At 39.9% G+C, this 21,131-nt stretch overlaps 1 protein-coding gene across 3 annotated transcripts in view; it reads left to right on the plus strand.

The window, feature by feature from the left end:
• MSRA (methionine sulfoxide reductase A) overlaps positions 1–21,131 on the plus strand; it is a 427,462-nt gene that overhangs the window by 273,768 nt on the left and 132,563 nt on the right. For all 3 annotated transcript variants that reach the window (XM_032389234.1, XM_032389236.1, XM_032389235.1), the window contains exon 4: positions 2,977–3,081. In XM_032389234.1, the coding sequence (XP_032245125.1) occupies positions 2,977–3,081 (105 nt within the window). The remainder of the gene's footprint in view (positions 1–2,976; positions 3,082–21,131) is intronic.

Here is a 21,131-nt window from a genome sequence, read left to right on the forward strand (position 1 = left end):
TGTCAATTACCCCACAGCTGTGATTTCTCATCTGGGCCACTGCCTATGTGACATTTGCTGTCACTTGGTGGCTTCAGGGGTCTACGATCAGGAGCCTGCACTGTGGTCATAGAATGAGATCTTCACTGGTTGACTCTTCACTAGATCCTGCTACTTACTGGTTGTGAGATATTGTGTGAGAAAACCTGTGGAGAGGACTTAGCTGCCTCATCTTTAAAAGGGGGGGCTGCACTTCTCTTGTAAAATGGTTGTGAGAAATATTTGTATGCCCGTGTTTATAGCAGCATTATTCACAGTAGCCAAAAGGTGGAAGCAACCCAAATGTCCACTGACAGATGAATGGATACACCCAATGTGGTCTGTCCACACACTGGAATATTACTCAGCCTAAAAAGGAAGGAAATTCTGACACATTCTATAACGGGTGAACGCTGAGAACGTTATGCTGAGTGAAAAACACTGTATGATTTCACTTTTATGAGGTACCCAGAGTGGTCAAATTCACAGAGACGGAGGTAGAATGGTGGTCGCCTGGGGTTGGGGGTAGGAGAGAAATGAGGACTTTGTGTTTGATGGATAGTTTCAGTTTTGCAAGATGAAAATGTTCTGGAGATGGATGGTGGTGATACTAGCACAACAGTGCGAATGTACTTAATGCCACCGAACCGTATGCTTAAAAGATGGTTAAGATGGTACATTTTGTTATGTGTATTTTCCACAATAGAAAAAAGTTGGGAAAAAATTTGTTGTGAGCGTTAAAGAACATCAAGTAAGTAAAGTGGTTGCCATTTTGTCAGACTTCAGTGAATGGTAACAGTTTTCACTAGGGTTAGGACATTGCATTTTAATGGTTACATGATACTTCATCATGTGGCTATCCCATACTTGGTTTCCTTTTTTATTTGACTTTTGGATTTCTTATAGTACTCCACTATTGTAGTAATGATGGAGTGAAAATTTTTTTTTTTTTTGCACATGCTGGTAAGTGGAAAAAAAGCATGATGCCATGATTACAATAAAGCAAATTGTGCATGGTGTGTGTGTGTGTGTGTGTATGAACACACGTGCACTCGTGTGTATCTGGTACATATCCAGAAAGTGATGTGTAAAACATATTGATAGTACTTACTGTATGTGGTCAGAATATAATATGTGATTTTTATTTTCTTTTTTATACTTCTGTACATTTTCTAAGGTTCATATTGTTTGCAAATTATTATTTCTACAATCAGAAATTAAATATTAAAAAAAGATGAAAGGTAATGAATAGATTTTTTTTTTTCTTTTATGGATTCATGTTCACTTTGCTTTCTTTGCTTTGTTTATTGGACAGAATCCTGGACAAAAAAACCCGGAAGGTTTTTAGGTTATGGTTCGGAAATTCACTAGCTCCATTTGACCTTGGGCAAATGTAACTTCTAAGTATCTCAGTTTTCCACTCAGTAAAATCATTGTGAGAATTAAAGTGAGATCACCAACCTATGGGCAAATGCTATTGCAAACTAAGGTGAAGTTCAAGGGATTCCCAAACTACTGTGAGGTCTGATCATTTAGGACTCAAAGAACTCACGGAGAACAGTTACCCTCAGAGGTACAGTTTATCACAGGGAGAGGATACAAATCAAAATCAGCCAAACGGAGAGACACGTAGGGCAGAGTTTGGAAGGGTTCCAGTGCCAAGTTCCTGTGTTGTCTTCCATGCAGTCAGGATGTGTTACCCTCCTGGCATCCATCTGTGACAACACGCAAAGAGTATTGTCAACCAGGAAGCTCCCCCATGCTTTGATGTTCAGAGTTATTATTGGGGCTTCATTACATAGGCATGATTGATGGGATTGCCCACCTGGTTGAACTCAGTCATCAGGTCAGCTGATTCTGTATTACCCAAAGCCCCCAGTCTCAGCACGTGGTTGGTCTGTCTGGCATAGCCAGCCCTGATCCTAACACTGTTGGGTGTGGCCATCTGGACCCTAAGATTCCAAGGGGCCAGCTTCCACCCTAAGACTGTTGCTGTGGCCGGCCCCGCCTTAAAGAAGGGCATTCCTATAAGGTGTGACACAGATTACCTTCCAGAGACCAAGGCAGATATCTCTTTGGGCAAAGCTAAATTCTTTACCACACATAAGGTGACCGGAAAGAGGTGGAAAACAAATTTAAATAGAGAGATGATATATATGGAGGGTTCTATTATTTACTATATTCTAACACTGTAAAATAAGGAAGGGCATGAATTCTGTCGGTACAAGGGCTACTACAAACACCCACTTCCCTGATCTACAGAACCTCGGGGACCACCTGTGAGAATGGGCATGCTAACGGAGAGACCATCACTGCGGTCGTTGTTTACCACAGAGATGAATTAGGCTGAGAAAATACTTGCCACCCCGCTGGCTATGTGAACCCGACCCCTTGCCCCCGTGTTAACGGCACAGCGAATATGTCCCTCCGTTAATGAATTGATCTCATGTGGACGAGATATAAGCCTGTTTGTTACAGTTTCCCGCTCTGGCACCATGTCACCCCGTGGTGCAGCTGCGCCTACTGCATATAGCAGGAAGTGATGATACAAATAAATTGGCTCGTTCCCCTCACCGAGTTTCAAACCTTGAGCGCTATGTCAGATTAGATCCATAAGGTTTCATAAGGGTGAGATCAAAAAAAAAAAAAAAAAGAAAAAAGAAAGAAAGAAAGAAAACCCGAGTTTGTTTTCTCGTGAAATTCAAGAAGAAAATTAGAGCACAATGACGAGAAGTCATCATCCTGAGGAAGCTTGCCAGAGGACAACTGTATGCTTTTATGGGGACAGAGCCAGCGACAGACTTGCTATGAGATCGTTAGCTAACGTACAGTTAGACTCCCACCCTTCCTGCGGAGGGAAGGATGTTAGCCCTTGTCTGGTGGTTCTTTGGAAACAGATCACTTGTAGTAAATTGGTGGTGTCAGTAAATTTTTGTTGTACGTTCTGTTTCTTTCAAGGAAAAACTGGCCACGCAGAAGTAGTCCGAGTGGTGTACCAGCCAGAACGCATCAGCTTTGAGGAACTGCTCAAGGTCTTCTGGGAGAATCATGACCCGACCCAAGGTAGATGAGTGAGCCAGTATTTAATTATCTTACTAATTACAGCTGGGATAATTAGTGTTTGAGCTGCATGGAAGAGATGAACCTTGAAATCACACAGGAGCTCAAGAATATGATTGCAGACATTTATTGACGGAGGAGAGGAGGGGCTGGGGAGCAAGCGGGGGAGAGAATAAAGGCGCAGCCACAGTCTGCGCTCCTCCCCCCTTTACAGCTGTCAGGGGTGGGAAAATTCCCACAGAGAAAGACGCCAGACAATAGAGATTCGTTCACCTTTGATTATTGCATTATTCCTCCTTAATGCAGTCTTTTGTCTACAAAATTAAAGTGTCTTTCTAGCAGCTCCAAAGTTTTCTTGATTTATGGTTCCTTTATTTCCCTGAATTTAGTCTTTCTCATCTTTTGACGTTATCAGGCTTTTTTTTTGTTTTTTTTTAATGTCTCCGGGTGATAAAAAAAAAAAAAAAAGAAGAACGTAAAGGTAAAATGCAGTATTCAGTGGGTCCACAATGCTTGGGTTATTTAAATATTTCATTTGTCTTCTTTAGAATTTGTTATATGGCGATATTAATATATTTGGGCTATAAACAATGGTGGCCAGAAATTTTATCTGAAGGCACACGCAAGCGAAATTCCCTGTTGGCAAATATCATTTGTAATATTCAATAATGAAGCAATTTCCAGATTTCATCCTAACAGCCCTACAAGCACTGCCTTGCCAATATGATGATCTGATATTATGAGGCTTATGAACTGAGAAGTCCTATATAATAGATGTGATTTTCACAAACCCTGTTCATTTAGCAATCAGTCTGTTTAACAAAAATATTTTCCCTTTGGTGTCAGGTTTTTGTGTAGCAGGTATGCTGTGTTGGCTGTTTCTGAAGAAGGGATGTGTTTTTCCAAATATGCATTGTGCTTTGTGGTGGAATTTTAATTTGACCGATCCCGGCAGCACAGGGGGGTGGGTCTTGAGTTCTGGTTCTAAGTACCACCCAGTGCCTGGGTGATTTGCTAGAGGGCAAAGGTCAGAGGTAAGGCAAGAGTAGCAAAATGATAAATGAGCCAGGGTAATGCAGGTACAGGATCCAGGCAAATCCATCAGGGTGGGTGAAGGCTTAGGAAGGAGGCCAGGAGCCGGCTTTTCTGTTTTGATATGGGGGGATGAGTTTCTAGCAGGAGAGTGATGAGGTATGGGGCAGGGGATGTAGAGGACTGGTAGGGTAAGAATACTATAATCAGAAGGTTCAGATTCACCCTGGTTTGGACTTCTGGACCTGGCCTATCATATGTGAAAGGTGGGCCTAACAAACTTAGGGTTGGCTCAGCAGGAAGCTCTGACAGTGAGCATCATAAATAAGAGTGATGATGGCTAAGAGCTCATGCTGGTGAGCCTTTAGATCCAGGTGGATAGGCATTTGGCTCTCAAAACCTAAGGTCAGGGCGGGATGCTTAGAGCTTCAAAGTTCTCAGTGGGGACACACATTAGGAGCCCAAGGCAGCCTGAAGTCATGTAGGAATCTGGCTCCCCACAGGCCCACAAGGTTGGGTATGTGGCCTTTAGCTTGGCCAACCATAGTGTCATGTCCTGATATAATCACCCTATGCCTAGCCCTGGCAAAATTTCAAAAAGGGTGAAGTCTGTCATGCACTTCTCTCTCCTTCCTTCTCTTAACTTCTTACCTATTTTATCACATCTTTACCAGCACACCTCAGTTAACAATGTCACTAGTACTGGCCCCTGAGTCTTAGGGGGAGTTCTACTTTTTAAAAGAACCTTAAAAAAACCTCTTTTCTCCCCCATCCCATGTATCAAATTTGTCTCCACTGTGCCTCAGTCCTCTTTGAAATTCTTGGTTTATTGTGTGTATTATTTGCTAATAACAAAGTACTACAGATTGGGCAGCTTAAACAACGAAAGTTATTTTCTCACAGTTCAGGAGGCTAGAAGTCCGAGATGAAGGCCTTGGCACGGTTGGATTTTTCTGAGGCTCTCCTTGGCTTGTCAATGTCCGTGTTCTCCCTGGGTCCTCACATGGTCTTTCCTCTATGTGTACCTTTGTCCTAATCTCCTCTTCCTATAAAAACACCAGCCATATTGGATTAGAGCCCACCCAAATGACCTGATTTAATTTTAATCTTTAAAGACTCTATCTCCAAATAAGATGATATTCTGAGGTACTAAAGATTAGAGCTTCAACATATGAATTTGGGGAAGATACAGTTTAGCCCATAACACTATCCAGTAAAGTAATAGCGTGGTATACTATTCTTCCAGAGGTATTTTGATTCTAACAAAGAGTTCATAGACTCAGAGACTAGAAGAGACTTTAGAGATCATCTGGTTAATCTTCAGCTTCAATTCTATAAGCCAAAAGATGAAATTGCTACTGATGGGGTTCACGGACAATAGGATTTGATTGTTGAGTGACATATTTTTTACACTGATATTTTAGACAAATTTTGCATGTAGGGGGAGAGTTTTTCAACCCTTGCATATGTCTGTCTCTACTTAGAATAGTGCTTGATGCAGTGTACACATTCATAGAGATTAAATCACAGGGTAGCTGGTCTTCCCACATTATTCCTGACCATGTGGGGTCCAAACTCCCCAGTCTCCAGATAACATGGCAGAGCCTGAGACTTAGGAGATGTGGGTTCTGGGCCCACCTTACCCCTTCCTAACTGCGTGACCTTGGCCAGGACACTTACTCAATCTGAGCCTCTGTTTTCTCATCTGCCAAAAGGGGATAATAATGTCTATACTGACTAGGTCATCATTTGTCATAAGAATTAAATGAATAATGTGAAAATAACTTGACAATGGTCAAGCATCATGCAAGTGCCAGGCATTGTTGCTATGTCCTTCTCAATATAACAGTACAGTTTCAGTGGACTTATTGAGTTATTTTTATTTCCTTGATTTCTGTGGGAAAATACTTACCCTCTACCTACAAAAGTGTGGGTTTTCTACCCACAAAGTTTCTTTTGTCCTTCCTGTTAGTTGGAAAGATTTCAGCGTTGTTGATGTTGTCATTCTGTGATGGAACGGCTGCTGGGGTGGGTGGGTGGGTGGTGGTGGTTGTGAGGTTGATAGACAGATGGCTCCTTAGCTTTGCTGCTGACACAGTCATCCAAAGACCAGAGCAGATCCCAGCTACTCATGCTTGATCTGTATCCCTCTACCTAGCTCCCTCTGTGCGTGAATTACACCATTTCAGTCCTATTCCTACGTGAGGATACAGGGCACAGGCCTGTACCTTGGGCCAAGCCACAAGCACACAAACGCACAATGTTGAGAGATTGCAGCTTTGTCTCACTTGATCCCACAAATCTGACTTCTCAACCTGTTTTATTCTCCTCAGCCCTGGGAGAAGGGAGAGCAACATTTTTTAAGCACCTCTTCTGGGCCAGTCTTAGGGATAGACACTTTAAATTTATAATTTCATTTAATCCTTACCACAACCTTATGAAGTGGGGTTCATTGTAACCCCATTGACAGAAGAGAAGAAATAAGGTTCCAGAAGATAGACAGTCTTGCTTGATGTTGATGGCAGTAATTGGACCCAGCTCTGTCTAAAGTTCCCCTGCACCAGAGGGCTCAAACTTCCGACTAGGAGGACCTCTTCCAAGCACCAATGATTTTATGGATCCCCCATGTGATATAGTTGTGTTCTTAGTAACCTTTTTAAAGCAAATATATTAAGATGCCACTATGAATTTAATTATACTTTAAATTGATGCTTATTTTATTAACCACCACAATGTCACGTACCTCTGGAAAATGGAAATGCTCACACACATAATACATTCTACAGATTCTAGTCAATGCCTGCTGCATGGTCGGATATGTGGACCTCTTCTAGTAGCTCCAGGCCTTCTCAGGGGCTGTGGCTACAGGTGGGGGACTCCTCCAATGCATTCCTGAGGGAGCAATGGCCTTTCTGCAGATGCTTGCTGGCTGAGACTGCTGGTTGACCCCAATGTCAATTCCCCCATTTCTGTAGAATTGGCATTTTAACTGAATTTGTAGCCACCAATAAAGACTAAATTTCTCAGACTCCTTATGGCCAAGTCTGGCCACGTGTCAGAGTTCTGACTACCAGGGCATGAGTATAGGTGATGGTGTGCAACTTCTGGGTTCTGTGCACTTAGAGCAAGGAATGTTCGCTTTCTCTTCCTCCCCTCCCACAAGTTGCCTGTAGAGATGGTGGTGAACCAGCTTGGACCACAGGGATGGGGCCCTCACCCTTATAATGGAGGAGCTACAAGCTAGAAGTTTCCAGAGTTACCATCCCAGGCTGGACTCGGTGCAAGAACTATCTTCTTTAACCTAATATTATGTGGTTCGGTTAGACTTTTTTTTTTCCCTTTTCTAGAACATCTGAACCTATATCCTTACTAAAATAGTCTTCCACTAGAAGCTGGTGATGAACTCCCAGTCACTCTTCCGAAGATCTTAATTAAAATGTTTCCTTAATTAGAGCATCTTTAATCAAATCTGTTAAGAGTATGGACCCTGGGGTTAGAGGAGATGTGGCTTTAACCGGGTCTGCTGTGAACCAGCTGCATGACCCGGGAAAGTTACGGCATCTCGCCGAGTCTCATCTCTTTCTATCTTCACTTGAGTGCCTGGGTCCGAGCCATCATTTTCTCTCATCTGGCTGCTACAGTAGCCTCCTGACTGGCCTGTCTTGCCCTTTCCCAATCCAGTCTCCATAGTGACCTGTTAAAAACACATCACAATGCATAACGATGTATGTCCCTCTCCTGCTTAAAGCACTTTGCTGGTTGCCCATTTTTGGAGGGGGGATAATATACAGACTCTTTACAGTGGCCAGCCTGGCCTGGGATTAACTGATTGGCACTCCCTTGTGCAACCTCGGCTCGTGGCCCCCGTGTCTCCCCGACTGCATGCCCTACTTCACTGCACGTCTGCTGCTGTGCCGTCCTTCACTCCATTCCTGGAAGACACAAGCGCTTTCTTGTCCGGGGGCCTGTACCTACTGCTCAGTCTGCCAGCAGCTCTAGGTATGACTGGCTCCTTTCTTTCCTTCAACTTAAAGTGTTGTCTTCAGAGTGGTCTTCCCCGACCCCCCTCCCAACTAAAGTAGTACCCCCAGTCCTCACTCCCAGGTTTCTCTGTCACGGCACTCTTGCCTCCCTAACACTTACCACAAGGTGGAATGATTTGACCGTTCACTTGTTTACTAACAGTCTAGAAAGGAAGCTTCCCATAAAATATTTTGTCTAGAACAAATAAATGAATGAAGGCCTCTGTTTCCCATCTACCAAACAGTTCCTACTGCACAAATGTGTGTTGGGATGTATGAGGGAGTGTAGTCTGTTGTGTGAGACCAGTGCGGAGCAGAGTAAGCAGCCATAGATAATAGCCACTGGGCTCGTCCTGCCTATATAAGAGCCAGTTCAACAACTTTTGTTTTCCTTGCTCCTTCTTGAACCCTAGTATCCCTCCACTTTTTCTCTGTCATCTTCCCCCAGCTCATGTTCTGAATATCTTTGATATTTTCCTATGCTTGGTTCATACCCTTTATCCTCAATCAACTTCTCAGCATCCCTTTCCCTCCTACACCCACCCTACCCCTCCCATAGTGAGTCCCCAGTTGTCCTCAGAAAGCTTTGTCTGACTTTCCCCAGTGGGCCACACTATCTGAGGTGTTAGGTTTCATGGGGCCCAGGACTACACACCCTGAGACTGCTGCCTTAGCCTTCGGAATCATGAGTAGGGGGGATTGATGGGGCTCTTCGGCTGATGGTTGGTACTAAAGACTCCTCCCACCCCCCCACCACGGACTCTCTTCCATTCAGTGCCCTTGGGCCCCACATCTCCCCACCCCGCATGTCCCAGCACACTCACCATGAAGCATTGCTTTAGGTGGGTTGTTCCCAAGAAGCCTCTGAGAATTGGGGGTGGGCTTGGTCTGTTCCATCTTCAGCAGGTTTGCTTCCTAGCCTCTTTCCAGGTGTACGGTAGAGAAGTGAGCCCCCTCACGCTGTCTCCTGGGAAACATTGATTGGAGAGAGAAAAAAATCTCATTTCCTTCTATTTCTCATCAAGTTGGCAATTACGTGCTGGTGTTCACATATTTGAACTTGCCAAATTAATATCTGAACTTCGTTGTGCTGACCCTTTTAAGTTAGTTTTTTTTTTTTTTAAATAAGTCACCACTTTTGAAGGACTATCCTTTTTTTAGACCATGTACAAGGAATCTATCATCTGCAAATAATTAGACAGTGGGAATTATATTGTATTGCTAATGAGCAGATGTGCATACTTATAGTGGAGGAACAGCTGCACACATAGAAAATGCAAAAACGACCCAAACCCGGCATTATGAATTCTGAAAGGGATTTCATTCTTTTAAGAATTTCAGAAACAGAAAAAAATGAAACAAAGCATTTAACTGATATTTTTCTTTATTAATTGTTCTTTCAGTGGCACTTTTCCTTGCATAACATTATCATACATGTACATAGTATCATTGCTATTTGCAAATGCGCTATTTGCACTTTCAAATCCCTCTCTCATGTAATACTGTAGAGCTTATATTTAACATTTTTCCTTTGCCTTTCTAGTTCTGTAAGGGTTTGGTGCCTCTAAATTGAATGAAAGACTCTTACTGGATTTTTTTTCTGGGCTGGGCATTGTACTAGGCACTTGAATGCATGTGATCTCAACCTGTGAGTAGGTGGTCGTAGACCCATTTTACAGATGAATAAACAGGCCCAGAGAGGTGAAGTCATTTGTTATAAGCCAGTTATTGTACGTGAAAGAGCTGGGATTTAGACCTAAGGGCTCACTTAATCTAAACCTTGTGTTCTTTCCATTGTATGGTACACAGTTCCACATCGTTAAACATTGTTATATGCTTTCAGCCAACAGAAAACCCAACACACTATGACTGAAAACAGCAGCACATTATACAGTGAGAAGTTTCTGTCCTCACGAGCTCCTCACAATATCCATTACAATTTTATAATCCTGTTAAGCATATGTAAGATGAAGAAGTTCAAAGAGTCTGGCTTTTGAAAACTTGAAGAATTCCACATATTTTAGATAGGAATGGTTAGGTCATTTAAAATTATAGTTATAGTTAAAGCAGTTCCTATAGGGCATCAAAAGGGCATACTATAGGGCATAGTAAAAGCAATTCTAATTTCCTAAAGAATATTAGAAATTATTGTGAATTGACCAGTAGTTAGAATACTATACATCAAGGGTGCCTGGGTGGCTCAGTTAAACATCTGCCTTCAGCTCAGGTCATGATCCCAGGGGCCTGGGATCAAGCCCCGCATTGGGCTCCCTGCTCAGCAGGGAGCCTGCTTCTCCCTCTCTCTCTGCTGTACTCCCCACCACTTGTGCTCTCTGGCTCTCTCTAGCTCTCTGTCAAATAAATAAATAAAATCTTCAAAAAAAAAAAAGAATACTACACATCAAAACTTATAGGGCATATTAAAGCAGTTCCTAATATATATATATATATATTCTATATATATATATTTAATTTATTTGAGAGAGAGAGAATGAGTGCCCTCCTTAATACCCATCACCCATTTAACCCATCCCTCCACCTACCTCTCCTCCAGCAACCCTGAGTTTTTTCTCTATAGTTAAGAGTCTGTTTTATGTTTGCCTCTCTTTCTTTTTTTTCCTCTCTGTGTTCATCTGTTTTGTTTCTTAAATTCCACATACGAGTGAAATAATATGGTATTTGTCTTTCTCCAATTGACTTATTTCGCTTACATTCTAGCTCCATCCACGTTGTTGCAAATGGCAAGATTTCATTCTTTTTGATGGCTAAGTAATATTCCATTGTAGATATATATACCACAACTTCTTTATCCATTTGTCAGTTGATGGACATTTGGGCTTTTTTCATAATTTGGCTATTATTGATAATGACTGCTATAAATATCAGGGTGCACACGTGTGTCTCTTCAAATCAGTATTTTTGTATCCTTTGGTTAAATACCTAGTAGTGCAATTGCTGGGTCAGAGGGTAGTTCTATTTTTAACTTTTTGAGGAACCTCCATACTGTTTTCCAGAGTGGCTGCACCAGTTTGCATTCCCACCAACAGTGTAAGAAGGTTCCCCTTTCTCTGTATCCTTGCCCACATCTGTTGTTTCCTGGGTTGTTAATTTTAGCCATTCTGACAGGTGTGAGGTGATCTCTCATTGTAGTTTTGATTTGTTGTTTTGATTTTGATCATCATCCCTGATGATGAGTGATGTTGAGCATCTTTTCATATGTCTGTTAGCCATCTGTATGTCTTCTTTGGAAAAATGTCTATTCATGTCTTCTGCCTATTTTTTAGCTGGATTATTTGTTTTGGGGTGTTGAGTTTGATAAGTTCTTTATAGATTTTAGATACTAACCCTTTGTCACATATGTCATTTGCAAATATCTTCTCCCATTCTGAAGGTTATCTTTTAGTTTTGTTGATTGTTTCCTTCACTGTGCAGAAGCTTTTTATCTTGATGAAGTCATAATAAATGAGAGGTGGTTCAAGATGGTGGCATAGGAAAATCTTGCAGTCACCTCCCATAGACACACCAAATATACAGTTATATATGGAGCAATTCCCTCTTAAAAGAACCTGAGAACTAGCTGAACAGCTACTCCACAATAAAGGATCAAAAGGCCACATCAAGATGTATAGGAAAGGCATAGAGTCTTTCCCCAAACCCCACCTTTGGTGTAGTGACCTGCCATTGAGAGGGGTCTCACAAATATGGAACTCCTCCCTGAGGAGTAAGGGGCTTGTGCCTCACATGAGGCACCCCAAACCTTGGGACCTGCCCTGGAGAGATGAACCACCAAAACTTCTGGCTTTGAAAACTTGTAGGGCTTACATCTAGGAGAACCAGAGGGTTGTAGGGATTGGAGGTTCTATTCTTAAAGGGCCTGCATGCAACTTACTCACCCTGGGATTCAGTTCAAAAGCAGTAGTTTGAAAAGAGCCTAGACCATATGTAAAAGAGATTGATTTGATAATCTTAAGGTATCTGCCAGAGGGACAAAAGCCTGTTGGGACTCACTCCAGGGACAGAGGCACTGGTGGATGCCATTTTAGCACTCTCACTCAACCTGCTAGCACCCACCTGCTGAGCTGCTGCTGGGCACCACCAGAGGTGGTGGGTAAGCACTCTGTGCCCCTGCACTGTTCTGATAGCTCTGCCCCTTCACACCACTCCCTTTGCCACACCTGAGGTGGGGACAGTGGCCCTCCTCCTTGCTGCTGCTGCAACCCTGCCAGATGCAGTGGGCAAGCATCCTATGTCCCTAAACTAACAGGTGCATACAGCCCACACAGGGGATGCCCATTGAGTATGGGGCTGTCGTGGCCAGAGGGGATTGCTCTTCTGGGTCCCACAGGTCTGAAACAATCACAGAGAAAATTCAAGAAAAAACCAAGAATTAGGGCAATGTTAGATGGTAAGGTTTCACACCCATACAGGGCCACCCCTTCAAGCCTTGGAGGGATAACTGTCTCATGTAACACATAGAAACAAACAGAGGGTCAAGCAAAATAAGGAAACAGAGGAATATGTTCCAATGAAAGAACAAGATAAAACACCAGGAAAAGACCTTAATGAAACAGAGAAAAGTAATAAATACCTAATAAAGCATTTAAAGTAATGGTCATAAAAATGTTAACCAAACTCAGGGGAAGAATAGATGAAAACAGAAAGAACTTCAACAAAGAAATTGAAAATATAAGAATACCAAACAGAAGTCACAGAGCTGAAGTATATAATAACTGATTTTAACAATTCACCAGAGGGTTCAACAGCAGACTAGATGAAGCAGACTAGATGAATCAGTGATCTGGAAGACAGGGCAGTGGAACTCACCCAAACAGAGCAGTGAGAAAAGAAAAAGGAATATTAAAAAGTGAAGATAGCCCATTTCCTTACACCACACACAAAAATAGACTCAAAATGGTTGAAAGACCTAAATGTGAGACAGGAGTCCATCAAAATCCTAAAGGAGAACACAGGCAGCAACCTCTTCGACCTCAGCCGCAGCAACTTCTTCCTAGAAACATCGCCAAAGGCAAGGGAAGCAAGGGCAAAAATGAACTATTGGGACTTCATCAAGATAAAAAGCTTTTTCACAGCCAAAGAAACAGTCAACAAAACCAAAAGACAACTGACAGAATGGGAGAAGATATTTGCAAATGACATATCAGATAAAGGGCTAGTATCCAAAATCTATAAAGAACTTACCAAACTCAACACCCAAAGAACAAATGATCCAATCAAGAAATGGGCAAAAGACATGAACAGACATTTTTCCAAAGAAGACATCCAAATGGCCAACAGACACATGAAAAAGTGCTCAACATTGCTCGGTATCAGGGAAATCCAAATCAAAACCTCGATGAGATACCACCCCACACCAGTCAGAATGGCTAAAATTAACAAGTCAGGAAATGACAGATGTTGGCAGGGATGCAGAGAAAGGGGAACCCTCCTACACTGTTGGTGGGAATGCAAGCTGGTGCAGCCACTCTGGAAAACAGTATGGAGGTTCCTCAAAAAGTTGAAAATAGAGCTGCCCTATGACCCAGCAATTGCACTACTGGGTATTTACTCCAAAGATACAAATGTAGGGATCCGAAGGGGTACGTGCACCCCGATGTTTATAGCAGCAATGTCTGCAATAGCCAAACTATGGAAAGAGCCAAGATGTCCATCGACAGATGAATGGGTAAAGAAGATGTGGTGTATATATATACAATGGAATATTATGCAGCCATCAAAAGGAATGAAATCTTGCTATTTGCAATGACGTGGATGGAACTGGAGGGTATTATGCTGAGCGAAATAAGTCAATCAGAGAAAGACATGTATCCTATGACCTCACTGATATGAGGAATTCTTAATCTCAGGAAACAAAGTGAGGGTTGCTGGAGTGGTGGGGGGTGGGAGGGATGGGGTGGCTGGGTGATAGACATTGGGGCAGGTATGTGCTATGGTGAGCACTGTGAATTGTGTAAGACTGTTGAATCACAGACCTGTACCTCTGAAACAAATAATACATTATATGTTAAAAAAAAAAAAAAAAGAAAGTAGGAAGGGAGAAATGAAGGGGGGAAAATCGGTGGGGGAGATGAACCATGAGAGACTATGGACTCTGAGAAACAAACTGAGGGTTCTAGAGGGGAGGGGGGTTGGGGGATGGGTTAGCCTGGTGATGGGTATTAAAGAGGGCATGTACTGAATGGAGCACTGGGTGTTATATGCAAACAGTGAATCATGGAACGCTACATCAAAAACTAATGATGTAATGTATGGTGATTAACATAACGTAATAAAATAAAAGAGATAAAAGAAAGTGAAGATAGCTTAAGGAACCTATGAGGCAATTTCAAGTGGAATAACATTCACATTATAGAGGTCCCAGAAGGAGAAGAGAAAGGGGCAGAAAACTTACTTGAAGAAATAATGGCTGAAAACTTTCTACCCTGAAAGTAAAATGAATACTATCTGTGGACAACATGATTTTATATATGGAAAACCTAAAGACTCCACCAAAACAAAAACAAAACCAAAACAGTTGGAACTAATAAATGAACTCAGTAAAGTTGTAGGACACAAAATCAATATGCAAAAATATGTTGTAGTTTTATATGCTAACAACAAACAGAAAGAGAAATTAAGAAAACAATTCCACTTATAATTGCATCAAAAAGAATAAAATACCTAGGAATAAACTTAACCAAGGAGGTGGAAGACCTTTCCACTGAAAACTACAGTACATTGATGAAAGATATTGAAGAAGACATAAATTAATGGGAAGATATTCCATACTCAAGAATTAGAAGAATTAATTTATTGAAATGTCCATATTACCCAAAGAAATCTAAAGATTCAGTGTAGAATCTCAATGGCATTTTGCACAGAAATAGAACAAACAATCCTAAAATTTGTATGGAACCAGGGGAAAATCCCAAATAGCCAAACCAATCTTGAGAAAGAAGAACAAAGGTGAAGGCATCATACTCCCTGACTTTGAACTATATTACAAAGGTATCATAATCAAAACACTATAGTATTGGCATAAAAACAAACATAGATCAATGGAACAGAATAGAGAGCCCAGAAATAAACCCGTATATGTGTGGCCAATTACTTTATGACAAAGAAGGCAAAAATATACAATGTGGAAAGGTTAGTCTCTTCAGTAAATGGTGTTGGGAAAACTGGAGAGCCACATGCAAAAGAATGAAACTGTCTTATACCAGATACAAAAATTAACTTGAAATGGATTAACAACATGAATATAAGACTAGAAACCATATAACTCCTAGAAGAAACATAGGCGGTAAGCTCCTTGACATCACTCTTGGCAATATTTTTTTAGATCTGACTCCAAAAGCAATGGTAACAAACGCAATAAAAAACAAATGGGACTATATCAAACTAAAAGCCTTCTGCACGGTGAAGGAAACTATCAACAAAATCAAAAGGCAACCTACTGAATGGGAAAAGATATTTGTAAGTCATATATCTGATAAGGTGTTAATATTCAAGATATATAAAAAGCTCATAAAACTCAATAACAACAACAAAATCCAAATTAAAAATGGGGAGATGATTTGAATAGACATTTTTCCAAAGAAGACATATAGATGGCCAATAGGCACATGAAAAGCTCGACATCACTAATTGTCAGAGAAATGCAAATCAGAACCACAGTGAGGTATCATCTCACACCTGTCAGAATGGCTATTATCAAAAGGATAAGAAATAACAAGAGTTGGTGAGGATGTGGAGAAAAGGAAATCCTCGAGCATCGTTGGTGGGAATGTAAATTGGTACAGCCACTATGAAAAACAGTATGGGGGCTCCCCAAAAAACTAAAAATAGAACTACCATATAATTCAGCAATTTAATTTACATAAATTTGTATTTATTTGAAGGAAATGAAAACACTAATTTGAAAAGTATATGTACCTTTATGTTTATTTGCATCATTATTTACAATAGCCAAGATGTGGAAACAACATAAGCATCCATCAATGGATGAATGGATAAAGAAGATGTGGTATAAGTATATAATGGAATACTACTAAGCCATAAAAAAGAATGAAATCTTGCTATTTGCAATATGGATAGACCTTGAGGTTATTATGCTAAGTGATACAAATCAGACAAAGAAAGACACATATCATATGATTTCACTTATATGTAGAATCTAAAAAACAAAACAAAATCAAACTCAAACTCATACAGAGAATAGCTTGCTGGTTACCAGAGGGGAGGAGAGTGGATATGGGAAAATTGGATGAAAGAAATCAAGGGGTTTAAACTATCAGTTATAAAATAAGTGAGTCATGGGGATGTAATGTAAAGCATACATACTATAGTCAATGATATTGTATTTGCAAATTTGAAAGTTGCTCAGAAAGTAAATATTAGAAGTTCACATCACAGGAAAGAATTTTTTTTGTAACTCTGTATGGTGAATGATGGGAATTAGACTTACTGTGGTGATCGTTTCACAATGCATACAGAGGTTGAATCATGTTGTATACTGGGAACTTATATATGTCAATTATACTTCAATTAAGAAAATCATATAGAAAATGTAAGAACAGAGAAGTTATATTTGACAAAAGATTAGTGTCCAGGATATATAAAGAGATTTAAAGAATATTTCTAATAGATTTTTTTATTAAAATAAAATTAACATAGTGTTATATTAGCTTCACGTGTACAATATAAGGATTCAACAACTCTAATACATTTCTCAATGCTCATCATCATAAGTGTACTCTTAATCCCTTTTATCTATTTCCCCCATCCCCTCAACCACAACCCCCACCCCAGCAACCCCCAGTTCTCTATATTTAAGAGTATGGTTTCTTTTGTTGAAGTTTCACATATAAGTGAAATCATACAATATTTGTCTCTTTCTGATTGACTTATTTCACTTAGCATTATACCCTCTAGGTCCACCTATGTTGTTGGAAATGACAAGATTTCATTCTTTTTTATGGCTGAGTAATATTCCAGTGTGTGTATATGTGTGTGTGTGTATTGCAATGGATTTTATGAAGCGATGAAAATGAAGAAAATAGAAGAATCTCATGAATGTAATAGTAAGTGAAAGATTAAAATGACAGTACAGGGGCGCCTGGGTGGCTCAGTCGTTAAGCGTCTGCCTTCGGCTCAGGTCATGATCCCAGGGTCCTGGGATCGAGCCCCACATCGGGCTCTCTGCTCAGCGGGGAACCTGCTTCTCCCTCTCCCACTCCCCCTGCTTGTGTTCCCTCTCTCGCTGTTTCTCTCTGTCAAATAAATAAATAAAATCTTTAAAAAAAATAAAAGAAAATGACAGTACAGTTTAATTTACATAAATTTCAAAAATGGGCAAAACTAAACTATGTCTTTTCTAGGTGTGCCTATGCACTAAGGAAATTATTGTCACAAAAATCAGTCATGCTTACGACTAGAAAGAGGGAGGGTCCCCAGAAGGGACCCATGGAAGGCTTTTGAGGATGATGGCAGTGATGTATTTCTTGACATGAGTGGTGGTTATGTGAGTGTTCAATTTATGATAAATATTTTAACATTATATATAACAACATATATATAACATACTAATATTAATGTGAAGACTTTAATAAACTGTGCGTTTGATTTTTATTACTTTTGTAAATTTATGTACCTTTCTGTAATTAGATCTAGAAATTACAAAGATTAATATGTTGATTGCTGTTTCTGCTAATAAACAATGTCCATGAACAATGTCCATGCTGAAGGTCTAGCTTTGTGAATATCTGTGCACATGTGTGCTGGGTACTGGCTCAAATGTAAACATCTTATAAATCTCATGTACATGCTTACTGTTCTGTAGTGGAGTACTTTGATTGTCTCATTGCTATGAAACTTTAAGATTTGGACAGGAAATGGTGACATATAAATTTTTTAATATATTGCAAGTTTTCCTATACATTTTTATGATAATTTGAACATTTCAAGACTCATTATTTGGTTAAACTTGGGAGTTAATAGCATAAATGGATATGGAGTTCCAGGCATTCTAAGAAAGATATAATAATTTAAAATGTTTCCTCTTTCCAGTCATAAATAGAATTTCCCTTTTATAGTAGCAAAATCTATACTAAGGTGAGTTTTTACCTTTCAGGAAGAAATCACCACATCTTTTCAAAATTATTTATTTATGATTATGGAAGTAATGTTTTCTCATATTGAAAATGAAAATCTTCCTTTTAGGTACAGAGTGAATATTTGGCACCTCTGTTATATAGCAATATCGTTGTATCCCTCATGAGATGCATTGCATTAAAAAAATAGAAAGAATATTGTAAAAATGATAGGGAACACAGGGTATTTCCTTTTAGAAGAGAGCCACATAATATCTTTCATGGTTCACTACATCCTACTTCATTTTTAAAATATACTTAAATGATATATTATTTACAAATTGGGATAGTAGTGACTAAGACACTGGCTTTGGAGTTAGCTAGTTCCAGATCCATCATTGGCTTGGGTCAATACTCAACCTCTCTCTGAGTATCAGTCTTATCTTCTGAGAAATGGATTCGATAATAATACTTCATGTACTTGGAGAATTGAATGAATAATATAAGTAAAATACAATGGCACATAGTAAAGGCTCTAGGATCATTAGCTATTTTCTTGATCACCTGAATCAAATATTAATTGCATTTGTAGTCAAGGTATGTTTAATTTAATAGGCATATATGTGTGTAATTGTAACTAACTGGGAGAACTGTATATTTTATGTGTAATATTCAGACATGAGAAAGGAAAAGGATCAGTTTTTCTTAACTGGTGTGGCTTACATTCTTGTCAGGCAGAGGTTGAAATGAGCCATTAGAGTTCTATTAAATATGGACTGGCCAGTTTCATAGTGGACCATTTGTCATAGTTCCTCCACCCCAATATTTTTTCCACTGAGAGTTATTTTCACATTCCATGGGAAGAAAAGAAAAGAGGTACTTGAAGAAGTCAATAATCTATATCTCCCTCTCTTCCTCCTTCAGTCCCTTCCTCCCACCCTCCTTTCCTCCCTTCTTCTCTTCCTTCCTCTCTCCCTCCCTCTTCCTCCCTTCCCTTGCCTTGCCTTTTTCTTTCTTCCTTCCTTCCTTCCTCCCTCCCTTCCTCCCTCCCTTTCTTTCTTTCTTTCTTTCTTTCTTTCTTTCTTTCTTTCTTTCTTTCTTTCTTTCTCTTTCTTTCTTTCTTTCTTTCTTTCTTTCTTTCTTTCTCTTTCTTTCTTTCTTTCTTCCTTTCTTTCTTTCTTTCTTTCTTTCTTCCTCTTCCTCTTCCTTTCTTTCTTTTCTTTCTTTCTTTCTTTCTTTCTTTCTTTCTTTCTTTCTTTCTTTCTTTCTTTCTTTCTTTCTTTCTTTCTTTCTTTCTTTCTTTCTTTCTTTCTTTCTTTCTTCTCTTCCTTCCTTCCTTCCATGTGTTTCAAATTCAAAAAGGGAGATGTCATTTAAAATTGACAGAATTAATTTTTCAGTAAGGTAAAGTGAGGTTGTTCCATATTAATAAAGCTGTCTCAAACACCTGCGTGCAAAGGCCAGGTATGCCAGGAAGCATCATGTGGGTGATGATAGAAGGGTGATGATAAGAAGGGCTGTCTATCACTGTGAGGGAGGCAGGTTCATCCACCTATTGGAGGACCTTAGGGCCCTGTGATGTTTTCCCCATGGAGGCCCTATTTAGCCATATGCTAAGGAGAGTTGAGTGGAAAGAAGAAATTTGAGTCCCTGGGGACCATGGAGCCTACCTTAGTAGCTTTCACTTATTTTAAGTGAAAAAGAAATATAATCCTATTTTGTTTAAGTCACTATTATTATCACTGTTAAACTGATTGCAGTTCTTAGTTGGTATGGTAAGATAGGACCATACTAATTTTTTAAAAGATACAAGACTTTCTGAGAGGTATGAAAAGATGCTGGAGTCACCAGCAAGCACTTTATGATGACAACTTTAATGCTTCTTTTTTTCCTGCCCAAACTGTTAAATAAGTAGGAAAACAGACTTTTTTTCCTTGCTTTCTTCTTACAATTGAGAACTTTATCTCTTTGCAACTGTATACATGTTGATTTCAATTTCTGCTTATTCATTTAAAGACTGTAACATCTTCTTCCCTTCCTTGTAGACTTTCAATGTGTAACTTAAAATGCTGTTTTACCTGAAAAAAATTTTTTAAAATGGCCTTGTGTTCTCTAGTGCAAATCTTCATTCTCTTGAATTTGGGGATAGTAAGAAAGGATTGAAAGGAATGAAAGAAATGGAAAGAAGGAAGGAAGGAAGGAAGGAAAGAAGGAAGGAAGGAAAGAAGGAAGGAAGGAAAGAAGGAAGGAAGGAAAGAAGGAAGGAAGGAAAGAAGGAAGGAAGGAAAGAAGGAAGGAAGGAAGGAAGAAACCACACTGGTAACCACTGAAATTAGTGGATATAAAAGAAAATATGAATACCAAAGACCTGTGATACTCTTTAATAACTATGAGTTTTCCCATCCTGAAGTTTTCACTTCATGTGTTGCTTCATTTAGTGGCCTTGAAAAAGGAGGCTTTATAAGTGATGATATTGCTCATTAATATATAGCAGTAGGTCTCAAGTGGGGACAATTTTTCCCCCCAGGGGATTTGGCAGTGTATAGAGATATTTTTGGTTGTCACAACTGAATGGATGCTGCTGGCAACAGTGGGTAAAATCTAGGGATGCTGTTACACATCCTGCAATGCATAGGACAGCCCCTCACTGCAAGGAATCACCCAGCCCATGATATCAATAGTGCCATAGTGAAGCAACCCTGACAGAGAGTCCTTGGTAGTCACCCCTCTATTTTAAGTTTATTTGCCCAGCAGTGTCTTTAAAAACACCTGGGTTTCATTTTTAGTATATATATATATATATTTTTTTTTAATTTATTTTTTATTTTTATTTATTTGACAGAGAGAGACACAGCGAGAGAGGGAACACAAGCGGGGGAGTGGGAGAGGGAGAAGCAGGTTTCCCGCCGGG

Source organism: Phoca vitulina, unplaced genomic scaffold (genome assembly GCF_004348235.1).
Source record: "Phoca vitulina isolate PV1807 unplaced genomic scaffold, GSC_HSeal_1.0 scaffold53, whole genome shotgun sequence".
Lineage (NCBI taxonomy): Eukaryota > Metazoa > Chordata > Mammalia > Carnivora > Phocidae > Phoca > Phoca vitulina.